Source organism: Mycteria americana, chromosome 2 (assembly GCF_035582795.1).
Source record: "Mycteria americana isolate JAX WOST 10 ecotype Jacksonville Zoo and Gardens chromosome 2, USCA_MyAme_1.0, whole genome shotgun sequence".
NCBI lineage: Eukaryota > Metazoa > Chordata > Aves > Ciconiiformes > Ciconiidae > Mycteria > Mycteria americana.
The window spans coordinates 143,428,512-143,455,065 of NC_134366.1; the positions used below are offsets into that span (position 1 = coordinate 143,428,512).

Here is a 26,554-nt window from a genome sequence, read left to right on the forward strand (position 1 = left end):
ACCTGGGACATCTACTGACCCCTCACAATTTCTTTCACAGCAACTACATTTTTCCCTGGCTCGTAAATCCAGCTCCCCACTGCAGATATGCTGCCTCTCCAATTCCTCTGCCATAATAACGACAGGCAACTCAATTAATACTGTGAACAGTTTGGATGTCTGCACAACAGGTTGCCAAAAAAAAAAAAAATCCCAAGAAAAAAAAGAAAAAAAAAACCACATAAGAACATTTGCTGCATAATGCAATTCAAAGCTTCTGTCTGTAGGATCAATACGAACCATATTTATTAATGCTACACATGATGTCTTAATTTAAGATGTGAAAGCTTGGTTTTGTACTGCTTTAATGTTAATGATTTATTATAAGTGTAGTACATATCCAGTTTATTTTGGTAAGACCCGTATTATACATTAAATGTAGATTTTCTCTCCAAGCTTCTTACTCAGATCAAAACATAATAAAATGACAAAATTGCTGCATTTGCTGCATTCCCCTGCATATATTTGCTTCAGAGTTTTGCAAGAGATAGTGATGTATCTTCCTTTGTAATGCTTTGAACTTCTGTCAACATCATCATAAAGTATATATCACAAAATATAAACAAATATAACCACAAGCTTTTTTATGTGACATGTTTTAAAGGGCTTTCGACATTGATTAGATTTTTATTATTGCTGTTATTATTATTCCTGTGATCTAAAAGTACTCTAGATAGGTACCAGAAGTAGAAACACTAGTTTAGAAAGGTTAAATATCAGCACGATATTCTCAGGATTTCAGAGATCAGTGCATAAGTATGTCACACAAACTTATGGTTATGCTCTGATTGTATATATATGTATGTACATATATACATAAAGAATAGTATTTAATAGCTACTCTGCACTTACTATGAGAATTACCCATCTGCAATCTTGGAGCCAAGGGCCCAGTGAACCCTATAAATGCAACCACCATTATGTAAAATAAACTAAGTAACATCGAAGCAAGAGATAGCATGAGCATGCCCCATACTAACAGCCCCGCTATTGCCGATTTAGAGAGGAGAGGGAAGAGGGAGGAGAGAAAGCCAAATCTTTTAATCCAAAAGGATGTTAACAAAACAAAGATCCATGACTTCAGGATGCAGTTCTCAGGAGTTAATGAGCTAGGAAAAAGCAGCGAAAATATTCTTTCTAAATCATCAGCACAGACTTATCAGGAAGTGACATCAAACCTTTTTTCACAGACACTTTTCATTATAAGGAAATATCAAAATAGGCCCAGCACATCCTCTTCGGCATCTTTTCCCTTCTCACTCAGCCAGGTGAGGAACAGCCTCGCACCGAGCCGTCAGGCACACACCGCTTCCCGCTCCACGCAGTACGTGGCACTGTATGCGTGTGTATGGGAAAGTCCCAAATCCTTTTTTTAAATCTTACTTCGCTGCCTGTCTCAGCTTCAAGGGAGGAACAAATCGGACATTCACGGTGAAAACAAAAGCGATGACCCAAATTAAGGTACAGGGGGAAAGCAGACAGACTCAGCAGGGAGCTTAAGTTTGGGAGCACAGTATGGGATGAAGTATGTCCTTCATATAAAAAATTCAGTAAACGACTACGAAGTATTTTAACGGGGGTTTTCCTGGGAAAAACATTACCTAAACACAGGCTTTACTTCATTATAAAGCTGACCATAATGATGGTACATCTGCTGCTGGTGGAAATATTACCCTCTGTCTCTCCTCAAAGAAATGGCCAAGACATTAAGTTTTGGGTAACAAACCAAATCAATGAGGAGCAACAGTATTACAGTATAAAATAACTTATCAAAAAGCATCAACTGGCTATTGACCCCATTTACCATCTGGAATATTGCTATTATTAAAAACATCCATGCGTCAACACAGTAGCAGCCTCAGTGCCGCATGCCAATGTTGACACGGCAGAGGACAACTATTTCCATAGGACAACGCAGCTCAGGTGTCCAGCCACATGTAGGCTTCTGGTATGCTCCTGGAGAGAAGCAAGGACAACTCTCAGATACCTAGAATTTAGTATAATGTATAATTAAAGAAAAGAAACACTCTGCTACTGTATTCTGGCAATGTTATTCTGTACTTTTTCCCTCAGTTCCCCAAGGAGGCTATTTTGAAGATGCGGTTATCAAACAAACCATTTCACACACACAGCCGCTAACAGTGTATGTTTTATCCCAAAATGAGAACGAAGTTATGTTTCGAAATGTTGGTTCTATACAAAGTGTAAACATACATTTGCTTGGGAATGTTAAATACTTTTAGCAAAATGTCTCATCTCATTTCATCTTTTACTCTATGGATGGAAGAGCAAGGTACTCCGGGATGTACTTTCTCTGCTGGGACCACTAAAAGCAGAAGCTCATGTTTCATGCACAACTTCCTCCTGGTCCACTGAAGATGGTACTACCTCTGTTCTGTTCACTGGGTACCAAGCACAGACAGCCCAAGGTTACTTGGCAGATGCAGTATCGGATCACCTGCGGGAATTCCTGTGGCAGAATTTAAAATACAGACCTGTGCAAAATTGCAAAATTCCTTACATATGAGCTTGACTAGTGTACTTGAAGAACAAAAACTATTTTTTACTGTTGGCTCGAGAACACTGTGAACTAGTCAGTATGTATTATAAATACATTTAACACAACAGGTTAACTCTTGCAAACTTCCAAGAAGCAACCATTCAGCTGGGTATGGAACTATGCTTTCCATAGGGAACAAAAGCCACGCTGCAGGTCACGTGCAGTACGCTGCCAGTGCAATGCAATCCCATCAAGTGCTGCTTCGGTAACAAAGTCGAAGGATATTTTATCTGGAAAGACTAGCAACTTACCAAAAATTGTAGTTGCTTCATGCAGAACTCGTGTATCTAGCAACACTTCTGTTCCACCATTTTCCCAAAACAATCAGGGAGTAAAAAGGGAAGAGTCGGAGCTTATACTAAACCATGCAGATGACTAAAGCCACAGGAAGATGTGGTTCTGCTTCAAATAAAAATAACCTATTAGAAAAATCTACTTTACATACAATCTAGATAGTAATATTTCAAAGTGATTAAGTCCTCCATCCTTTGACAACACTCCTGTTGTCACAAAAACTGTAGTAACAGGCAAAACAGGTATCTGACACATGTAAACCCATATAATAGAGAGTAGAAAATCTTCCTTATAAAAATTAATAAAAGGCACCTTAAAAATAAAAGGTGCCTTTTTAAGGCACCTTTCAGCTATACAAACCAATTATACACTTTACGTACCTCATAAAATCAATAGAGTTAGATGAGTTTCACTGTAGCGTAGTTGTCTTAGGGATACAAACAAAACACCGAAAACCCCTTGTACACACAATGCAAGCATATTACTATAAATGGAGAAAAGTCACAGTTTCTACCTCCTTTTTTTAAAATGTGTAAAATGAATGTTTTCACAGAGATTATATTAAAGGAGTTAAGACAGAAATTTCTAAAAATATTTTACAAATAACAATCAGTGATACAACTTCTCTCAGAAAGGAAAGCTTCATGTCTTTCCTGACCTCAATGATACAATGTTGAATACCAGTGCATAAACTAGAATATTTTAATTTTATAGCATTTAAATAAAATTATAGCTATGAACATAGCTATGATGTATGTAATCTATGTAACCATATAGATGGTAACCCATTCTTGCACGTTTCACAGATACACAAGTTATAAACCATGTACCCATTGACTTTTTTCTTTTTCTCAGCACAGATGGCATTTCAAGAGGATTTTTTTTTGTGCCACAGCTAACACAAACCACAAAGAAATTACTCTTATTGAATATTGCCTGCTGTTGAAGAGTGTTTTGAAATTACACTCCATTTTTTAAGGGAACTGAAGAGCTGAGAACAAGCTGTGCATTCACAGCAATGGCTAACAGATAAAGCAGCAATGCTGACTGAATGCAGCTCTTCAAGAACCAGTGCCTAATGGTCGCTGCAGATTAAGAACACATTTTTCCTCTGTGCCACATTAGAGGAATTCATTGAAATTTGCTTGGTAATGAGATCATTGTCCATTGGCAACTTCCATCACACAGATAAAATTACTTAGCCCTTTGTCTTGGCTACCAGTGGAAGAAGATTTTAATGAGAAGTAGTTATACTTCTATAGATGAAGATAAATCTTTCTCAGCAGTGCTTTGAATACAGGATTTTCTAGAGAAATGGGAAATTTATTTATATATGTATATATACATATGTACGTGTATATGTATACATGCACCAGCAAACTCTTCTTTTGAAAATAACAATTACCTAAAATAATACAGACTCCAATGTCAGGCAGTAGGACAACTTAGCATTACCACATGTAACTGCACAATCAAGTTCTCATGCTTTTATTTTTCACTGGAATGTCATTCCTGGGAACGCCATTGCAAGTCCACAGTTAAAAAACTGGACAATAACATTGGCCAAAAATCCATATGGCTAAAGTCATCACCTGGTGTTAGAAGTTCCCTCTCCTAATATTAATACTACTGCACACATCAGAAGATGGGGTGAAAGCTGAAAATTATGGAGACCCGGGAACAGTGAACTAAGAGGTCCATGTGATGACCAGTTGCTATAAAAAGCCCCACCAAACAGAAAGCCACTTATTCATGAGAAGTAAGCTTAATCCGTATTCTTGCTAGGTCTATCACTCTTAAATCATATCCTGCTCTCACAGGATCAGGTATAGTAAATCAGGCTCAAAGACCACAATGACACGTAGTTGCCATTATACCAAATTGTGTGAAAATCACTATCAAATGCAAAACATTATAAGCAAAGAACAGAAAAAACACTTTGTTTTATTCCTAAGATTAATATTCCCTCTGCTTTGAACATTACTGGGAAAAAAAATACCTCAAGAGTAATGTTAACTCATCCAAAATTCACACTTTAACAAGAATATTATGTTGGCAAACTCCTGCTAGAGGCCAGCCAGCGTATCTGAGACTGGTGATGAAAGAATAAATTGTGCTAGTCACATAACTGCTTCCTCTACAAGCTGCAACTCATTGAACACGATGGTTGTAGGAACGTCAGTTGTACAGTTAAGTACGAGATACGTCGAAACTCTCAGATATGCACACAGTACAACACAAAGGAGAGAAATGGGAGAACTGACAAAAGTCCACTGAAAAATAAAGATACATTATGCACACGTTCAGAGTAAATTTTTCTACTGCAGGGGATGTTACACCTTTTTCAACAAACAATCCTATCCAACATATTGCTGTGGCTCTCTGGCAGTGGGGACTTCTGAATGCGAATGGCCAAGTCCGTACCACCTGGCTATGAAATCCAACCTTTTTTATAACAAGCTCAACCATCCCTATGTTCAGCAACTCTTTGAATGGGGAAGTCGTACTGAGTGTATCCTGTGTTCCTCAGCATCCTTGAGACTTGATCCATCTCACCACTTGAAAGGTGAGTTTCCAACAGTTTGCAAGCTGTCACGAACACTCTCATCTGTCTCAGCATCGTGAGAAGCTGGTTCAGCTATCAGGGTAACAAACACTACACACACCCAGGCAAGTAATCTGGAAAATGACATTCCAGCTAAATGAGCAAGGTGACTTTTGGAGTTCTGGTTTGGCTCTGCAGTAGCTACCTGCAGAGTTATAAAAACTATTTTATAATAGTTGCAATTTATATATTTAACAATTTATAATAGTTGCAATTTAATCTCCACTTTTCAAAGAAGCTTCTGCTACGCCGTTTTTGCATGCTGCAGGCAGATCAAAGGCATCTAGAGCTTAAAGTACATATACAGTCCTTCTAAAATGCAAAGAAAATCTAGTATTTGAAAACAGCATTAAGAAATATACAGTTTTTTACTTCAAAATGTACTAACAGACCGATTCTCTGATTGCTCTTTGGATAAGCCTCTTTTTCCCATTAACAGTCAGATCCTAGAAGGCACCACACCTTTTTGCAACAGACCATGACAAGCAGTTTACCATCAACATTAAACATAATCAAGCTCTAATGACTGCTCGGGTGAAATCCAATCAAGCTACACACATATTTAACTAAAGAAGTCTAGCAAAACAAAGCAACAATTTACTACTTCAATAATTAGCTGGTGTGGATATTTGGAGAAGCTGCTTTTAATTGGCAATGGTATTGCCAACTACCAACATTTTTACAGAAGCCCTGAAATATGGGAATGACTCTGGGAATAATTCTCTTTACATGAAAAACAACCATTTCTAAAGTTTCTAACATCATAGATGCACAGAAAATAAAACTTAAGAAACAGGAGCACTCAACCTATAGGGTGGTGAAAAAACTTTGAGGAAAAACTCACATCCCAATGAAGTGTTTTTAGGCAAGGAGGAAAGCTAGAGAGCTCAGAAACTCAGCTACAGTCAGTAAATCTGAAGCACAGCCTGGTTTCTTGGCCTTTTGTTTTCACCCATTTGACTGAAAAGCCTGAGCAGCCAACAAATAGTTGATGCCCTCTGAAGTTGCCCCATCAATCCACTCTGCCAAAATTACGAGGGATACAGGAAAGGACCTCCCCCAAGGAGAACTGAGGAGCCTTCTAAAACAGATGGAAAAGCATCACAGAAGACAATCTCTGAATAAACATCATCTCTGGATAAACAGAAAAGCACAACTTGATCATCAGGTTCTTCCCTCTGTGAGTAGATTGGGAAGTCCTCCTAGTGGGGAAATCACAGTTAAGCAGATACTGCTTTTGATCTTGGAGTCAGGCTCCTGGAGAGTTTTGGCTATGAAAATATGCAAATGTTTCCATTGAAATGCACAGTACATAATCAATCATGCCCAGCAGGCCTTACGGATCAACAACACACTCTCTAATCACAAGGCTAACAGAGCTATGTTCCTGGAGAGACCAGGCAAGAAAATAATTTAGGGATGAAAATGCAGCCCTGCCTATACTGTTTCTTTATAATGATGGCCAGAAAACACAGCTGCAATTCATTTTGCTCCAGTTTTCTGTAGCTATTCTAGAAGCACCTAAAGAAGCAATGGGGGAGAGAATTCCTAGAGACATTTCATTTACTTTATTTCAATTATTTCACATATTCTTCCATTAAATTATAAACTAATTAGTAGATAAAGTATAGGTACATGAATAAAAATTAATTTTGCAGTAATTGAGCAACTTTTTTTTTTATACAGAAGAAACAGAAGATAGTAAAATCCAATATATTATTGTCATGGCAAACGTCACTGCTTAATAGCAGTGAACCAGAAGGGCACAGGAACTAGAAGGTTTTATTGCACAATAGCTGTTTTCACACTATAGGAAGTGCTTAAACAGCTGAGGTTTAGCTTTGGCTTGTCCTTTAAGAGCACAAAGTTAATGTAGAAAAAGTTAGGAAGTTAGAAAGTTTATATTTCTTTCTTTTTTTTCAGATAAGATAGGGTACAGGAGGACTGGGGAAAAGGAGAATGATGTGGCAAGGGAATAATACAAATTTCACAATATTTTGAGGACACCTAGCAAAAGTTTAACAAAAGCAAAACTATTGAAATGCTCCCTCCCACCCACTAGGAGCAATGCCTGCCTAGTTCCTTCTTTAATTCTCTTAACCTTTCAGATGTTTCCAGTTACTCCTTTCTGGTGTCCCAGAAAGGACACCACTTCTGACACCAATGCATATAAGTTTTGAAGGGTTTCCAGCTACAGCTGGTCAGAATGATTCTGTCTAAAAGGACCCTTAACCCCATCACCGTTTCCAGACATTTCCATATTCTCATGTTTTACTCAACAAAAGGAAACTTCATCCCTTGCACTCCATCACCCACCCTTCCATCCTCATCCTCTGAGAGGCAGAAGCCGTTCCCCGCCTGCCTGACCTGTACTGGGTCCCTACATCATGACTCACACCCATCGTATCAGCAGCCCAGGCTTTTTCTTGTCTTTCTTGTTGAATTGCTTTGGGAGTAAGTGTGCATTACGGTAAGTAACTGATGGAAATACAAATGAGCAAAACGTCTCTGTTAACTTCCATGCTGCTGCCTACTGGGGACATCATCTTTGATTACATCTGACCTCTACAGATGTAGCTGCCCGAAACACTGGTAGACCTGTGCTTGCTTCTGCCCACAAGACAAGATGGTTAGTCCCTCAGTGACACCACTCTCTTTTTAGAAAATGACCTTTCACTACTCAGATCCTACGGATCTGGGCTGTGTTTGATCGCTCATGTTTGAACTGGAGGTCAATGTAAAGCATATTCTCCTTTGTTGTACAGACGACATCTCAATTCTCAGAGATAACTGCAGTTTATAGCCAAGTGGTCAGACCCCTTCCTCCAAGACAGCAGTCCTTTATGCACCAAAACTACAAATAACTTTGAAGGGAAAGTAAGGAATTCAAATTTCCTTATTACTTTAAATAATTCATCTACTCAAGCTGAACATCTGTGCTCATCTGAGCTTCAGAAGTAGGAAAGCTATTTAACTTGTATAAGTTTTGTTCAAAATGACCAAATGAAGAAATCTGAAAAGGGAAAGACCTAATGCTGTTAACCTCTCATTTCATTTTTGCATTCCAAGACATAAAAATCAGTAAGGAGGAGACCATGACTTTCTCTATGTTAGTCCAAAAGACACTTCCAATACAGCACATAACGTAGACAGAAACGTCTGCAGTATTTATTCAAGATGAAATAGAAAATGTAAACAATCAACTTTAAAATTTAATTTCAGTATTAAAATTCCCTGCATGTAACAGAATATTTATTTCAGGTCTGCTAACATTTAGCCTGACACTATTACTTTAAAGAGCTGCCCTATGAAGCACCTTGAATATGCCTGGACTTTGATGGTTAAGACACCTCCCTTGTACACCAGAGACCCCAGTTCAGGTCTTTGCTCCAAATACAACAACAAAAGAACCTGAACCCACACCTTCCGTGCTCCAGGCAAGTGTGTAACTGCTGGGCTATTAATTACATTGTATTATTATTAGATTGTTGTATTAATTAATTAGATCTACGTCTTCTTTCCAGATTTCATTAACAAACAAAACTCTAAAGTGTCCACGATTTCCATTTGTTCCCGTTTTCCTGCATGTGCACATCAGACAGCCACCAGCCTCTCCCTGCTCTGCAGTTCCATTGACTGTAATTTCAGCACACCTGAGTACCAATCACCTGAAACACCAGGGACTCAGTTAAGATATTTTCACATTTCTAAAATTTCAGAGTCTATAAGCAGTAACAAAAGCCCTGTGGCTGAATGCCTCAGAAGCAACATTTATTATACCAGAGTCTTCTGAACTTAGTTATTTTGGATACAGTGCCTCACAAAGATTTTCATTCTCATTCACTGAGATCCTTAAAAACAGGTAAGATGGGATGGGCTTTGTTTCGTTTTGTGGTCAGAGTGAAGTACACTTATCCATGTTACCAGCTCTTTTGCAGACACTTTTTCAGAGGTCTTATGGATGTACTCATATGCCCTTGTTAATACGGATTCTGCAGTATGATAAACTTCTGTCTCAAAATCACTTACGTATTGTCCTGGGTTTAGTGGGATACTGCAAAATTTAATGTTACCCTTTACCTTGGCATCTGAAGTAAAGTAGGTAACCTTCCCAGCTCCACTAAGGTTTTAAAACAAAATAAATAGCAAGTTCATTTCCAAAGCATTTTTCTACTTCAAAATGATAGCTGAAAGTTTTTTGTAAAGAGGGTGTATGTAGCAATAAGAAACTGAAGATCATATTAAACTCCTTATTTCTCCCACACTTTTGTAAACATCATCTGATTAATTCAAGATGACCTTTCACAATTGGATACAACAAATAATTTGTGAAGGCAATCAGCAAGCTTCAAAGGCAGATGGATGTTCTTATCAGAGAAGACAGTCAACCCAACAAGTCCTGCCAGGAGGAGAACAGAGGAGGAATTTGCCTCTGGGAACACGCAACCCCATCAGCACAGTCCTAGACAGAACACTGGATGGGGCTTATAAAAAGGCAGGAGAACGTCAAATGCCTGGACTCTCACTTCTCAGAGAACATGACTTAAGAGATCAAACTGTGCTGAAGAGGAAGAGAGACCGGGCATTCCCCTCATTACAACAACAAATATTTAGTAAGATCTCCAAGCAAAGGTTTTAGTGTTCTTCCTGTCCCGTGTGGACAAACGGCCCAATAAATCACCTCAGATTAAAAGGGAAACTTAAACTTGTCCTCAGAACTGTAGCAATAGTGACCGAGATGTTTATCATACTATCAGATTTAGACTCTAGGTTTGTTTTGTCCTTCATTGTCTAATTCTGCTAATGCAGTAGCTCAACTTGCATGTCTGAAAACATGCAACAACAGAATATGATCATTTATCTGTCCACAACAAAATACAGGAACAACGAAAAATTTTAGAAGACACCTTTGCAAATGAACATATTTCCTATCATCTGAAGCATCTCCTGCTCACAACTGGTGTCACAATTAGTCTTAAGAAGGCATTAAAGATGTTTATTCATTCTCTTTTCCACCTTGTTGGGGAAAAAATACCCATCCCTCCAAGGCTGATCTTGCAATTACAGAAAAAGGGAGCTCAACTCCTTCTTCAGGTGGATTATCTGCATGAAGCCACACAAAAAGGCACTTAAATCCTGGACCTTAGCTGCCTGAATTGTAAAATGGAAATGCTAACATATGGTTTGAGCAGGAGGCTGGACTAGGTGACTTCCCGAGATCTCTGCTGACCTGAATTTTCTGATGATCCCATTTGCTTTGAGACACATAAGCATGAATGAAAAGGGCACTCAGCCATTATGGGGTTGATTACTGATGAAAATCTCAAATAAACATCCTAACATTTTCAAGCTTTCAATGCACAGCTTTTTACTAGACATATGTGGGGGGAAAAAAATACTGTCAAAATGCTCATGAACTTTGCAGTTTTCACAAGTGTCATCTATGAGAGCCAGAGGAAAATGACGGTCATCCTGGTCTGAATGATGTGGCAGAACCTGCTGGTTTATGTTGGTTTTTAGAAAGCAAACACACCAAAAACCAGCAAAACATCCAGTTTGACTTCGTATTTTTTAAGCGGCACTATTAACTCATAAGGCATTTTGCTGAATATTATGTGCATGTGAATTTATCAGGCAGGTTAAGAAAAAAATCTTTGCAGACAGACTGATGCCAACACGAAATCATGAACAACAAAGAAAAGAACAAAAAGCACTTGTCGTCTTGCAATGCAGAATACCCAATTTGTTGTCAGTTTTTCACCATGGATAGAAGTGAGCCTGTTTAGCATTACTGGATATGTTTCTTTTATACTAATGTTCAGCATTTCCTAGAGGAGTCATTCCCTTTCTCTCCCAAAGCAGTGAAGCCCTTCTGCAAAGTTCAAGGTTCTAGACTCTGTTTTCAAGCCCCTTCTCTTTAAATCACTAGCCAGTAAAAAATTCTCAGTTTCTCCTTCTCTTACTATTATTCCACTTAAATATCAGGAAGGAAAAAAAAAAAAGAGACAAATAAACCTTGAATTTCTTGCTGTGATATACGTCAAGTCTCAGATTGAAGAACAGTTATTTTTCTCAAAATAATTCTCTATAAATACTTGTCATGTTTTAACCCCAGACGGCAACTAAACACCACACAGCCGCTTGCTCACTCCCCCACAGTGGGATGGGGGAGAGATTCGGAAGGGTAAAAGTGAGAAAACTCGTGGGTTGAGATAAAGACAGTTTAATAGGTAAAGCAAAAGCCATGCACGCAAGCAAAGCAAAACAAGGAATTCCTTCACTACTTCCCATGGGCAGGCAGGTGTTCAGCCATCTCCAGGAAAGCAGGGCTCCATCACGCCTAACGGTTACTTGGGAAGACAAACGCCATCACTCCAAATGCCTCCCTCCTCCTTCTTCTTCCCCCAGCTTTATATACTGAGCATGACGTCATATGGTATGGAACAGCCCTTTGGTCAGTTTGGATCAACTGTCTTGGCTGTGCCCCCTCCCAGCTTCCCGTGCGCCTGGCAGAGCATGGGAAGCTGAAAAGTCCTTGACTAGTGCAAACATTAGTTAGCAACAACTAAAACATCCCTATATTATCAACACTGTTTTCAGCACAAATGCAAAGCATAGCCCCATACTAGCTACTGTAAAGAAAATTAACTCTATCCCAGCCAAAACCAGCACAATAGTTTATAATTAGAAGTGTAACTGCCCAGATGCAAATGGTAAAGACACAAACTTTTTTGTGCATTCACAACAGATCCGCAAGGAAAAACAAATTAAAAAGCAATACCAAAATCCCCAAATCCCCATTTTGTACCAAGTTGATTTCCCTGCATCGGCCCTTCCTCACTACTTTTTTCTATTAATTCATTTCACAGACCACATTATGACCCAGCTGTATACCTATACGGGGATATAACAGAACATAAGATATTACATCCTTGCTATGCAGCATAGGTCACTGCACACTCCCATGAGTATAAAGTGGCTGCAAGTATGACAGTAAAAAATAAAAAATAATAAAAAATGCTAGCAGGTAAAATGACTGCGTGTCTAATTTAGAAGATTAATTCTCGGGGTGAAGCTGGGTTAACAATCTCTTCCTGTTAAGACACGTCCTCTTCTGGACATACCTCAGTTGCAGCACATCATAAAAGCAAAAACATTGCAAAAGCAATTCAAAGTCCTACACTGCAGATGGTCTCAGTTTCTGCTACTAGTGTTTCCAATTTTCTAGCAGATCTCTCAAGTAGTGGAGTTGTGATTGACTGTGGACTGCTTGGACACAAATACTAGTCTTATCACTTCACTGTACTGCTTACCAAACTTGCCTCTAATATGCCATTTTAAAAAAAAGAGGGGGAAAAAAAAAGCTTAAAACAAAACACAACAAAAACACCCAACTTTCCTTACCTTGCTGGAGGCACATCAATATTTGAAGAAACAACCTTGCGCTTCTGTTCCAGAAGACAAACAGAACGAGTGTTTTCCTTTTCATACTCATGAGCTCTGTTTGGTTTTTTGGTCTCTGCTGTTTTTAAATCTTCCTCCTTTGTGGTGAACAGGAGAAACTGTTGGTCTGGCAGTTTTTGACTGATGTCGCTTTTTACATCCTCCTGTTGAAATGCAGAGAAGGTCATTTCACGCTTGATGCTGGCTGCCTGTAAAATTAAAAGCAATTATTAAATTTTCATCTAATGCTCCTAAAATGTAGGGGGAAAAAGCCCAATACCCACAGGCATTTACTTCTAATTAGCTCTCTGAATCAAAGAATACAATTTCTTTGCCCTTCATAAATTCTGAAACTGCCATTAATTTCTCAACAGTGTTGAAGACTATCCAGGAAAATAAGCAACTCTTGTCCATTTGACAAAGCAATCAGTTACCTCTTAATGCTAAATCAAAAAGGTATTTGAATTGGAATATCGGAAACCACAGTATATACAACATAGATTTAATGTACGCACACCTGTGCTGCATAACTAGTCAAAAGAAATCCTAGCTGCCCTCCTCCTAAAATTCCAAGAAAAAAGGCAGAATTTATCCAGATAAAAGGCAACCAAGAAATTAAAGTGCTTCTGACAGCCACTTACTGGATTCTTTAACAGCTGTATTTGTAAATGGGAGTTTCTCCAGGAGCAGAAAAATAATTTGCTACAATCCAACTCAGCTGCCAGAAGGCAAAGAGGAGCAAGCAATGCTTGCAGGATCTCCGTGAGGAGCCCGGCCAGCGGCGAGGAGCACAGACACACACAGAAGCAGTGTCAGGTTGTCTCTTTGGCTGCCAGCGCTTCCCAGATTTTCAGGTCTGCTGCTTCCCACAAGCAAAGACTTCCCAAGCAAATAGGTGTCTTAAACAAATACGCTACCTCTCTGGAATACAACATGTTGGTGTTTATAAAGAGAACTATTGCAGAGTTGCAGTGAAGAGCATGGAAAGCCAGCAGAAAACCAAGCACTCCACCTTCCCAGCAAGCAAAACAAAGTCCAGGATCTCAATTTTCCTCTACAATACCGTTCCCTGGCCAGCTACGCTCCCTCAGCTTCATGGGGGCAGACCTATCTCACAGGCTGTTGGGAGCCTCTCGTCCTGCCGTACATCGGCCGAGCTCCTCCAGCCCCTCGGCCTGCTAGCTTCCTCATGTCCCTGCGAACACAGAGCCTACCAGAAGCGTCTGCTAATAGAGTAATTTCTGGGTATCTGTGCTTTTAAGATCAGGAGCTTCAACTGCTGACTTACCTAAGTCCAGGAGGTACACCAGGGAGACAACCCCTCCACCCGACCCACACAGCCAAGCAAAATACTGCCCAACAAAATGGCTGCTTGTCCCGCCTTGAGCAGAGGTACTTCCACGCCACACCCACCACCTCGGAGAAATCCAGACGCCTTCTAGGACTTGCAAACTGGATTTTTACATACTTGTAAATTATTGCTGATCTTTACAGTGGAGAAATCCAGCATGTGTCACCCTCAGATAGTAACAGCACCAATAAGCTGAAATTCCTATGTAAACTCTTCCCCCTTACTCCTCTTCCTTCTCATCATCCAAAAAATTCAATCAATGTATATGTTGATGCATAACAATGCATAAAAATATATAAAAATATATTCCTCTCCCCACAAATCTCCCTGTTTATAGCTTTCAAACCTTGGCAGGTATAAAAATGGTGCAAGCAATTTTAAGTTCACAGGAAAGACAATCTTGCCAAAGTAATTTTGTTTTGTTCGGTAAAGTATGTAGCATCGCTAATGCATAAATACTTAGAACCAATGATTTAATTGTCTCATTCTAGTGTTTCCACGAAAGGGCTTTTGGCAGTTGCTTCAAGAACAAAACTAGAATTGTTACTTTATGAATGTAAATAGTAGAAAGAATTAGTCATTTTACACTTCTTTACACACAAACAGATGACACATTACCAAGAAAATCTGCCTGGAAGACAAAACAGTCAGCATGTGATCACATAGAATTAGGAGAAGACACATAAACAACAGAAATTTAATTCTGATTTAATGATTATTTTTTTAAAAACTTCTTAATTTACAGTAAGCCCTTTTCTGAGTGTCTGAGAATCTTAACAGATGCTGAGTTGCCTTCAATTTTCATCAAAATTGACTTAGAAGTGATGCACTAAAGCAAAAAAAAAGCCTGAAAACAGCCAAGTTCCAATATCCAGCCCCCAGAAATTATAGAATGCCAAATGAAGGTACGTATAAGGCCTGAATTCCATCGCCTCCATTGCCATATGGTCTTCCATTGCATGACCACTTATCTTTTCCTCCCTCCCCAGGATTTCCACCTTATCCAGTGCAGAGGACGGTGCCGTGCAGGGCACGAGCTGCTACACCCGCTGTGCGTGGTAGGGTGCTGGTGCGCACACGTACGAGGCAGGACCCACCAGTTTCCTCCTCGCTCTGCGCAACCCTTAGCGGAGAAAGCACTGAGAAGCATGGGAGAGGGGCAGCCTCCCTCCTTCCCTACTCTCCAATGCCAGACTGAACATGGTATTCGTCGGGATGATTTTTTTTTTTTTTACCCTAATAAATCCATTATTTTACCAAAGGAAAAAAAAAAAAAATTCCTCGATTTATGGAACTGTAATGTTTTACTCCGTTTCAGCAAACATATTGTGCCATACATTATTAAGTTTTCCTTACAGACCTAAATAGTGATGACAAAAGGTTGCAGACGCAGACTACACTTGTACAAAGTCTAAAACGTAAAGAGCAGAATATTTGTACTGTGATACCAGATAGTCTATTCATGTATATCAAAATTATTGAAACCCAGTTCAAATATATTCAAATACCAGTTTGGTTTTCATATGTCAATGTGCCATAATTAATAGCCAGCCCCATGCAAGCAAATGGAAGTGAAGAATGACAAAACCACAGAAGCAAGTGCTCAGACGGTTGCAGAGCTGCTGCCAAGCACTTCAGGTCCTTTGTCTAAATGGCCAGAAATAGCCAAATCCAATGCTTATACTAACCCTCCCACTCAGTTTTCAACAGATGTTTGGAAACATTAACCTCTTTCTAAACTTTCCCTTGAGAGCAACTGCAGATAAAGGATCTTTTCTGCGTTAAAAGCAGGTGATCATGAGAGAAAGCCAAGAGTTTCCCTCGGTGGCCACTCTCCAGTAGCTTTCTCATGCTCCGCAGGCAGTTTTTCTATTTTAATTCATATACATCTACAAGAGTCATTTCCACTTGAGACACCTGCCCTGACTGGAAGGGTACGGGGTCTTTTGCTGGAAATCCAACCACCTACACAAGCAGCCATTGACGTGGGGAGCGCCAAGAGCCACAGTCACTTGACTGATCAGGTTCCTCGCTTTGTGGCAAACCCATTGATTAACCACCAGGATCCCTCTGCTTTCAAGCTCTGCTTCACCATCACTCACAGTTCGGAGATAACATGGACAATTTCCAATATATCTTTCCAGATAAGTTAATTGTTCTGTCATATCTTATCAGGAACTTTTCTTTTTTTCCCCGTAGATCCTTCATATTCTTTTAACCACTTTGAGGCTTGTGGTGGTCCTCTAAGTCCATAACATGTTTCAGCAAAAATTTCATGGAAGGTCTAGTCCAAGCAGATGCAGCCTGTCTTGCAGACAGCCAGATGTTAACACCATAACATCAAATTTTTTCAGCTTACTTCCAATACTTTACATTTCTCTCTCCTTAGTTGTTCTCAAACTCCATGATCATGTTGTTCCCTAATGGTTTGGCTTTTCTTGTCATCATACCTCTGTATTTGCCACCTTATTGCCTTCGGTATCAACTGCTGATAAAAACTTACACAGTTTTTTCCATACGCTTGATTAATTATCGCTCGTACAAGCCATTTTATAATAGGCTAATTGTTTTTCTATGCAATTCATTGCATATTTTCACCCTTAAGCCATTAGCAACCTTCAGCTTACTTTCAACCGAGTCCTTTGCAACCTGGCCTCAGGCAACTGACATCGCTTCGAAGTTCAGTCACAGAAACAGGATTTATAAGCCATCCGCAAATTTTAAAAACCAGCTTTGTTTCTGTCTGCAGTTACCCTCACCTGCCTTTGCCAACTTCCCTCCTATCACCACTGCGCAAGGGAAACTTTTGATATGCCGCCGCCTGGAAACAACAGCTCAGTATTACCTGCACCTTCCTTCCTGGAGCTCACGCTTGCGGTCTGATCTGGCTTTATTCCTTCCACTGCTTCTCAGCAAGCACTGGCCTTCCCACTCACTCTCCTCTGACTTTTCAACACCTAATAGCATGACCATTTCCATGAACTTCTTCAAAGGCGTGAGCTGGGTCACAGAGCGGTCCTCCCTTGCTCGTTTTGAAATATTCTCACTCGCTGAGCGCAGCAGCACGGTGCTGTAGCAGCCCTACTCTGGCAAACCGAGACAGGTGCCACTTCAACCAGGGAGTCTGGTAATCTTCCTGCAAAAACTGAGTCTTTTCTTGCTTTGGTTTCTAAGCAGAAACTTTCTTAAGCAAAAAAAGGAAAGTGTTTTAGTTTCTGTTTTGAAGTTGTCAAGACAATGGTATATACTTAGGTTGAGGGTTTTAACTTAAAGTTCTTGCTTGATTCGTTATTATTATTTAAGTGACGAAGTTTAATACTCCACCTGACAGCTAAATTATTACCCCAGTTAGTATTTTCAACAGTATATTAATAATTTTTCATTGCAAAAGCCATCTTAACCTGCCTACAGAAACTTGTATTTGGTGGTATCTTGTCATAGCCAAGTTGCTAGTCCTGAGCTCCACATGCCCCAATCAAGACCATGTGTTGCAATGGAAGTCCTGCCCAAATTAAAGCATGCTCAACATCGACACAAACTTTGAGGAATTTAGAGAAATTTTTCTTTATTCTTTACAGAGGATGTGCAGACTGCAATTTTTCAATAGTTTAGGCCCTAACTTATCTGCAGTCAATTTTTGTTACGCCCAAAAGCACATCCTGATAAGATGCTCACGTTACAGTCAAACTTCAGTCTTCTCCAATTTCAGTTAAACTTAAGCTTGGATTTTGCCCTGAACAGCAAAAAAATTATTGATCAAACAGACAGCTCAAGTATTGAACCTAGTCAAAGGATCAGCAAATACTAGAATAAGTAGACATCATATTTATATGCAAATGCAGAGACTTACATTTAACAAACTACATATGTTATCTCTTGAGTACAACCTGACTGGGCTTTAGCATCTTCCCTTGCTTCTGGTACATTGCTGCTTAAAAAAAGTTATTTCTTTTCAAATAGTTCGCTAGCATTTAACAGGTATTAAGACATCTGTGTTTCCTATACCATGGAAAGTATTAAACTCCCAAGAATATTAGCATCATTTACCTGTATGCGACCCAAATGTATAGAAATATGCCTTCAAATGTAAAAACTGACTCCCACCTATGTTCTTTTGAATTTCCTATTCTTTTGTGCAGCACCTATGGATCCAGGTGGGCACACCAGGAGCACAGATCTCATTTTTAACAGTCTTTGTAATGGTGTGCACAGACAGATGGCAATAGAAAAAACTACTGAAAGAACTGCCATGCCGCATACCATGCCTACTTTGGTGATGGTTTTATAAACAACTCAGGGACAGATTTACCAACGAGGAGTTGGGCAGTGGGCACTGGATGTGACAGAAGTGCAGAAGCAGAAGGCAGCTGCCCAGCACAGAGCATCGCTCACCCGAGCGGCACCGCCTCCAACCCCGTGACTCGATGCAGCGTCTTCAACAAAGCTACGACGATTTACGCCAGCTGAAGAAGATCTGGCCACATGTGTGATTGCATCTGCCTGCCAAGAAGCAGGCCAGCAAACAGAGGCTTGGCAGAGCAAGGCTTGGGTCACGCTGTCAGGCAGCAGGACAGCAGTAAGAGCCCAGCAGGCTCCCCTGATCTTCTGGGGGACACTGGCTAACTCCTATTTCTCCTCATGTTATCTACTGGGATTCTGGAAGGACGTAGATAGCTGAGAAAGTCCCCTCCGTGCACAGTTTGAATCCTAGAGGCCTGGGTAAATTAAATTATCTTGCAACTATGGCCTATTTTGTGCCATTATGTTTTGTTAATACAGACAAAAGAGCTCATTTTACAAGACCAGCAATAAAAGTACCTCTAAAAAACACCAAAAATATTGTACGAGGGTGGAGGGAAGTATCTGTACAAAAGTTGACTGCATCCAGTCATGCATCCAAGACTCCCTATAAAAAAAAACCAACAAAAAATCTGCTAGTGGGAATATGCTTTGGGAAACTAGCTGCTTAAAAAAAAAAACACGTTACCTTAATAATCCTGATGCCATTGCCATGTTTCCATTTTTGTACAAACTTCCTTTTCTCCCTCAACCTGTAAAGCTATACTTCCTTTACTTCAGCTACCGGCCACCATAACTGGAGTGCCGGTTCAACCCCAGTGCCACTTCATTCCAAAAACAACAAGATCCCTCACAAGCCACACTGGCTGCTTTCTGGACTGGGGGGAGGCAGGAGTGGGAGGGGAACACGCTCATTAAAAAACACATACCAAAAAACCCCACCCCAACAACAGTCACCCAACACACTGCTCTAATTCTGGATAAATTTGCATTCTCGATAGATAAATAATTTTAACTTAATTGTGAGTCCTAGGCCTATGTACAATATTAACACTATATAGCTGTTAAAGAAGACACAGTTCAGGATGAGGATTTTTGATTTCCATCTGATTTACTATGTAATCACTTGGTCTAATTTCATCAAAAAACTCTCTTGATTAATCAGTTGGTCTAATTCCATCAAAAAACTCTTTTGATTAAACACCAATTAAAGAATCACCAATAGCTACAAGATGTTTTAGCACCAGCCAACCTGCCGTTTAACTCTGTTGGTTTTTATAAACAATTTTTTCATTCTTTGTGACCATCTCTCTCTGTTTTCTGAAATAGATGTAAGCATGCTAAGTGTTAGGGACTGCCAATAAAACTTCCATCTGGTAAGAAAACAAGTCACAGGATTTTTTTTTAAACAAGGCTTTAGCAACGTTTTTGATCCACAACAGAACAAATATGCAGCTCAATGGGGGAAACAAAAGAAGGAATGAATATATTTCAGCCTAGTGTATTAATGGAAAATGATAATGAAGTGTATATATTTAACATGATACACATTTTAAAAGTTCAGCCAAAACAAGAGCTCAATAACTGCAAGACTCTTTTCAGGCCAGCCTGAAGAGCTAGGCTATGCTCTAGGGACAGGGATAAGCCACTTTTCTGAATAAAAAAGAAATCAGGAGTAAAGTTCACAGCAAAATACAACAAGCAGCAATGAGAAACACCAAACTTATTACCAAGATAACATCATGCAAGTAAAAAATATTTAAATTAAATCCCCGGAAGGACAAAGGTTTTGGTTTATTCATACTACTTCGTATAGTATTTCCAGTTCAAGTTCCCATAACAGAGTTTTTTTATGTAAAAAGGCTCTAATTTTTGCCATCCCAAAACGGCGTCCTCACTGGAAGGAAAGAATGCATTGAATTTCCATGTCGCTAGAAATCTCTATTCATACTGGAATACAAAGAGATAAGACAGATTCTCGTAATGATGCTTGGAAATAATCTGCCCTGAATTTCAATGTATTATTACATTTTCGAGTATACTTTGCATTTAATTACTCGCTTCACCAGTGGTTGCTCATTACACATAAACCATGTCAATCTAATCACTCTAAGCATTTGTAAACTGCTGCTCTCTAACAATACAGAAGATAATGCATTTTAAGGTCACTGTAAGTGTTCTTTACAATATATAGTATGCATTAATGTATAGTAATGTAGTATTCATTTTCAACCAGGCTAGGACAAAGTCCCTATCTTCACCATTTGACTGAATATACAAAACCATCCATAGAATATATTTTCTAGATATTAAAATACAAATCTAAACATTCATGTTGCCTGGATTCACAATACGGTGTTAGGCAGCAAGAACTGGAGTCAGCAAGAAGTTTTTACCCTTTCATCATCACGTGTATGTCAGTGCTTATGTGGCTAAATGTAACTCATCTACAAAAACTGTGTACCCCAGCACCAGCCTAAGGTGTTTCTGAATTATACAGCATCTATCCAGATGGATGACAGAAACTTTCACTCCCACATTTGAAATCCAGTACCCATCCAGGTACCTGTATAAAATGATGACCAACTTGTGACATATGAAGTTCTGCACTAACTGGCACAAGAAGCACAGAGGTTATTAAAACTGGACAGAGAGGTGTTAGTAAGATTACAGGGGGAGACAGCGAGGAACACTAGGAATCCATGGCTGCTCCCATACACCATTTTCAGGTCTAAACAAAAATGATTCAGAGATATTTGAGCCTTTTTTTCTCTCCACCACATGAACAAAGGGATGAAAATGTGAAAGTATGGCAGCTTCCTTTCCCATCCCATATGCAGCCATAGTAAGTTCCTTACAGAAAAGTACATGACATGACTTCTAAGGTAATCAGACACCAATTAGTAACAATTACCAAATATTAATACTAATTATTGAATGCATGCATCTTCAAAATTTGCTTGCAATGTTTACGTCTCAAAGAAATAACTCCGTGCTCTGTATTCTGGATATGCTGCACGTGAAAATGCATGCCTTGCAGTCACCACTCTGCAAACGCAGCTCACTGGGTCCACCTGGACTACGGCCCTCGGGCACGGCATCTCTCGAAGGATCTCAGCAGAGGTCTTTCAGCCCTGTTTTCCTTTTCTTAAATAAAACAAGGCCCCGAGAAACACATTGCCTCTAAACATCTAAAAATTAAGAACCTAGCTTGGAAAGCCTTAAACAGAAGGAAAGTGGAGGATAATAGTTGCAAAAAACAGGTTCATTCTTCATTTAGCAATCCTGTCACCGCACTTCAAGCTTTGGTAAACATGCTCACCATCGAGCGCTCAGGTACTCCACCAGGCTAAAAAGGACCTGGCTGGCCAGGAATGGGCAGCCATAATTGCCTTCCCAATTATTGGTTTCACAAACAGTGAGTTTAAAATGAACTAAACCAATTATCACGTTTTCTCGCAGCGACGTACGTGCCTGGCCATGCAAGCGGGAAGGGTGCCTGCCAGGCATTAGGCTCCCCTCGCCTCTCCTGCGGCAAAAGCAGCGTGAGCAGTGCCTGGTGCTGCCAGGGCAAGCTGTGGCCACGCACAGGACAGGAGAGGGACTGGAAACGTGTGCCCTGGGCTGGCCAAGCAGCACTGAAGGCCAGAAGAGGAGGATACACCTGGGTCTTGCTGGCCACCTCTGGGAAAGTTTAAAAAAAAATGGAATTGGGAGATGAAAACAAGCATGCTAATGCAGGGTAGCAGGGAAGTTCAAACAAACTTTTTTGTTCTTATTTCTATTACATTACTGGTTATAATTACAAGCTGTAATTAGTGAGAACCATCAAATCAGGCATCCTTAACTGCACTGGCTGAAGCTCTGAAACCTCACGTCAGGGCATTTTCTATGGTACGCCTATGAACATCTATTTCCTCTGAAATGGTGATTTTTCCTACTTGTAAGAGATGCAAAGAGGGTCCTAGAAGCCAGTGGGAAAGTATTTACTGTCTTTGCTGCCCCTAATTTTGATTCTGTCTACATTAAGAAGTTGTACACAACAGCTTAAGTTTTAAGTAGCTTAATACAGCCTTGTGTATGGGCTCTTATGGACAGAAGTATCAATCTGGCCTGTATTTCCCAAATTTCATGTGCAAATGAAATATCTTTAATTTCAACTATTTCAAGACTACTGCTGAAGATGTACGAGAAGCTCCACTTGTTTCTCTTTTCATTTGCTGGTGGTTTGGGATCAGTAAGGATGGCAGCAGTTCAAAGCAGAAGGGAGAAATACCATCACTTCTTCTATCATCTCATTCAGGATCAGGCAAAGAGAGCTCCCAAAAATCAGACCACACAAGAGGCAGTGGGGAAGTCCCCACACTTAGTAGAAGATTTTGGAAATGCTGCCTCACTGCTCCTCAGCAAGAAACCCTTGATCGGTTCATCTGCATTTGAAAGCCCTCCTCCTCTGTCTGGATAGAGATATATAACAGAGTATGGCTAGTGAAAAGAAAAAACATATTACCTTTATTTTCAAGATCTCTTGCAAATAAGGTACAGAGAGGTGTGAGATTTCTAAGGTCAGAAGTGATTTTCTGACTTTGGAAGCAGCCAGCCAAGATGAGATGGTGCAGATCCTAGATCACTTAAAATGGTATGGAAATGTAATCCATTTGCCTTAACATCCTGGGAATAAACAGACTTTGCACTTTTTTGGTTTTTTGTTTAAATGATGGGATTTCAGTGGAATTAAACCAAGGTAGTTTACAGATGTATCCAAATGTTGTAACTTCTGAATGAAACAGGCACTGTGAATGAAAGCTTTAAGGGCCAGTGATGATCCCTGAACCTGAGAGCCTGAAGGAGATATTACAAGATCAGAATTAAGCACACATCCTTATCTCCTCTAACTGATCTCGAGCCTGGAAGTAGAAAGCATGGTCCTTCAGGAGAGATGAACAAGCAAGGAGCGTTAAGAGATTCTCCCAAATCTATGTTCGGCTCCACACAAAAACATTTAGCAGTTTTCCTGTTCAGAGTGGGAGAGGTGCCAAAAAAGGAGTTTATTTTTGGGTCTGACTACGCAGAGAAGTAGTATCACAGAGTTTCATCCCATTATCCCTGGAAGCAATGGAATAACACTAGAGAAACCTGCAGAGGCCGAACGTGACTTTCTCTTCCTCAGCCACTCCAGAAACCAGCCCTCTATGAAACCACTAGAGGGATGCAATGATGTCTCATGGGAGAAGAGCCTTCACAAAGAACCTGAAGAACAATCAAGCCCCAAGTCAAGCACAGCCCAAGCAGCCAAATGGCTGCTGTCCTCTAAAGGAGGAAGGATTGCTCCTTTTCTCGCCTTCCTCTTCCTCCCTATGCGTGTCCTAGCTGTGATATCCCATCTTTTCCTCTGCACTATCAAGAAGCTTGACAAGCCCTTCCCTGAGTCACCTTAACTTACTGAAGTCACAGAGCCTACAGACTCTCTGCTACACGTTTCCCGCTGTTTCAATAGCCCACAAAAGCACTCAAACACATTCTGGCAAAAGCCCAAGGTAGCTAGTGCATGGCAGGGAGCTGGAGGAAGGATGGAAGGATGGAGAGGGGAATGCTTTACCCTTTTTGGAACTGATGAAACATTAAATCATCTCACCGTGGCTCCACAAACACTGTCTGGTTTTACCCAGTGCCCAGGCACAAAGCATGCTGTGCTGCAAACGCTGCTGCTCCAGCACGGAAAGAGAAACACCTGCAAGACCAACCACTTCCCTCCTGCCCTGAGAAAGTAAGGACAATTGTCTAGAACAATGGTGGGCATGCATGTTGAAGCAAAATATCACTGCAAATCCTTAGCAACCACCAGTTCACCCTTATTCATTTTTCTGCGTTTTCCATATAGCTCTGTAAGCCAGATGAGGACCACTTTCTATGGCCTTATGAACCACAAGCTACAGAGGAACCAACACTAGCCTAGACCTAAGAGCAGCAAGAACTGCATCACAGGGTTCTCTTTAGAAGTATTTTAAAGTAGAAAAATCAGATTCTTTTCCTTTGGCAGTACTTACCTTTGTCACAATTACATTTAAAAAAGAGACTTGTTGAGAAATACGAGGTCAAAAGCATTTTTGATCCAAAGGGAGTTCTTTCTGCCATTTCAAAGGGATATGCACGTATACATAAAAGATCAGGTTGGCTCAAATGTTTAGCTCACCAACTTTACAAACCCCAGTTTATAGAAGGTGATTGTACAATATGTTCTCTATGTCAGTATGATGCAGGCATTAGCCACTTTATCTGCTGAAGCAGAAAAAAAAAAAAGTAAGTAACCATAGTCTTATGACTGCTTGTCATAATTGCACTGCCTATCTAAAGTTCAAGCAACCTTTTATCCACTATGTTAAAAAAATACATTAAAGATAGTAAAACAATAAGCTATATAATTTCACACTTCAGTATCTAATCATTGAGGCATTTTACCTTCCCTCTGATTCTGTGTTCAGTGATCAGAACGGTCTTCCATAGTCTGAAGCAATACTTAAAAATTATTAGGACCACTATGGAAAGGTTTTAAGAGACTAATGGATTCACCCTTGTGGTTATACAATTAGGCTGAAAACCCAAGTCTGCTTAAACTAGCAGGACTTTTCCATCAACCTCAGCTGGGTTGGGATTTTATGGAAATTTGATTCTTTATGTTTTGCAAAAACACCAATAAAAAGATCTGTATTTTTATCCAGAGTTCAAGCAACAGAAGTTGTTCAGCTTCCTGTCTTCATTAGTTTTGTTGTCAAACAACAAATACCACCCACACATGTACTTTTTAATACAATGAGACAAATGTCACCACAATCATCCTTTGGGATTGGAAAGTTTGGCAAGGTGCCAGAGCGGTGAAAGTGATCCCGTCGCAGATTGTTCAGCAACTGCGGTAACATTAAATTTCTACGTGCTCGGTTTGGCAACATGCTACAGAAAAACGTCGACACAAGTTCGTGAGATTGAAGCTGATCACCATAAGAGCTAATGAACGCTCTTTTTATTCACTTTATATTTTCTGTTCAGTTTTCTAAAATAAACAAAAACGCTAAGAGTTTCTCTCGTAGCCTACCATCCTTCTGTAGTCTTTGGGCTGGCCTCAAGCAGCAGGAATGGTCAAGCTGCTCACTATTTTTAGAAATAAGCAATTCAATAAATCACTTGAAAGTATTACAAAGCCAATGGGCACTCTCATTCTGAGGGGAAAAAAACATAAAAAAGCATCACTGCTCAATCCACAGCAGTATTTACAGAGCAGACACCAGCCAGGACCAGCATGCTCCCTACTGCCCAAGCAGCAAAGCTCCCATCTTTGAGATGGCCAAGTGGCACAGTTTGAGGCACAGATTTATCCCACAGTCCGCTAGGATCTCTCTGCTGCTCTCATATCACTGGAATTTCTAATCTAGCAGCTGGGAAAACACAGAGTATAACTCGAGCATTCAAAGGTGATCTACAGGACTGTAAGGCTTCTCCGTAACCTTGGGTCAGAAGCAAGGTTGGAAGAGCACAGGGTCAGAAAAGGCACAGATGGTCCGTGTGTCCACACTTGTTGTAGTGCACATTACAAATGTTAATTACCAGACCGTGAAAAGCACTTTCTCAATACTTAGTGTTCAGATGCAAAAAAATGTCACTTCTATCTTCGAAGGGATGCAGGGAATTACAGGTTGGTCAGCCTCACCTTGATTCCCAAGAACATGATGGAGCAGCTAAACCTGGAAACCATTTCCAGGCATATGAAGGACAAGAAAATAATTGTGAGTAGTCAGCATGGCTTCACCAAGAGGAAGTCATGCTTGGCTAGCCTGATGAACTTCTAGGACGGAATGACTGGCCTGGTAGATGAGGGGCAAGCAGTGGATATTCTCTGTCTAGACTTCAGGAAGGCTTTTGATGACATCTCCCATAACATTCTCATAGACAAGCTGTTAATGTATGGGCT

The 26,554-nt window shown here is 40.1% G+C and overlaps 1 protein-coding gene across 2 annotated transcripts in view; it reads right to left on the minus strand.

Moving 5' to 3' along the window:
* The window catches only part of ZNF704 (zinc finger protein 704), a 94,631-nt gene that overhangs the window by 60,790 nt on the left and 7,287 nt on the right, over positions 1-26,554 (minus strand). For both annotated transcript variants that reach the window (XM_075494853.1, XM_075494852.1), the window contains exon 2: positions 12,903-13,150. In XM_075494853.1, coding sequence (XP_075350968.1) covers positions 12,903-13,150 — 248 coding nt within the window. The remainder of the gene's footprint in view (positions 1-12,902; positions 13,151-26,554) is intronic.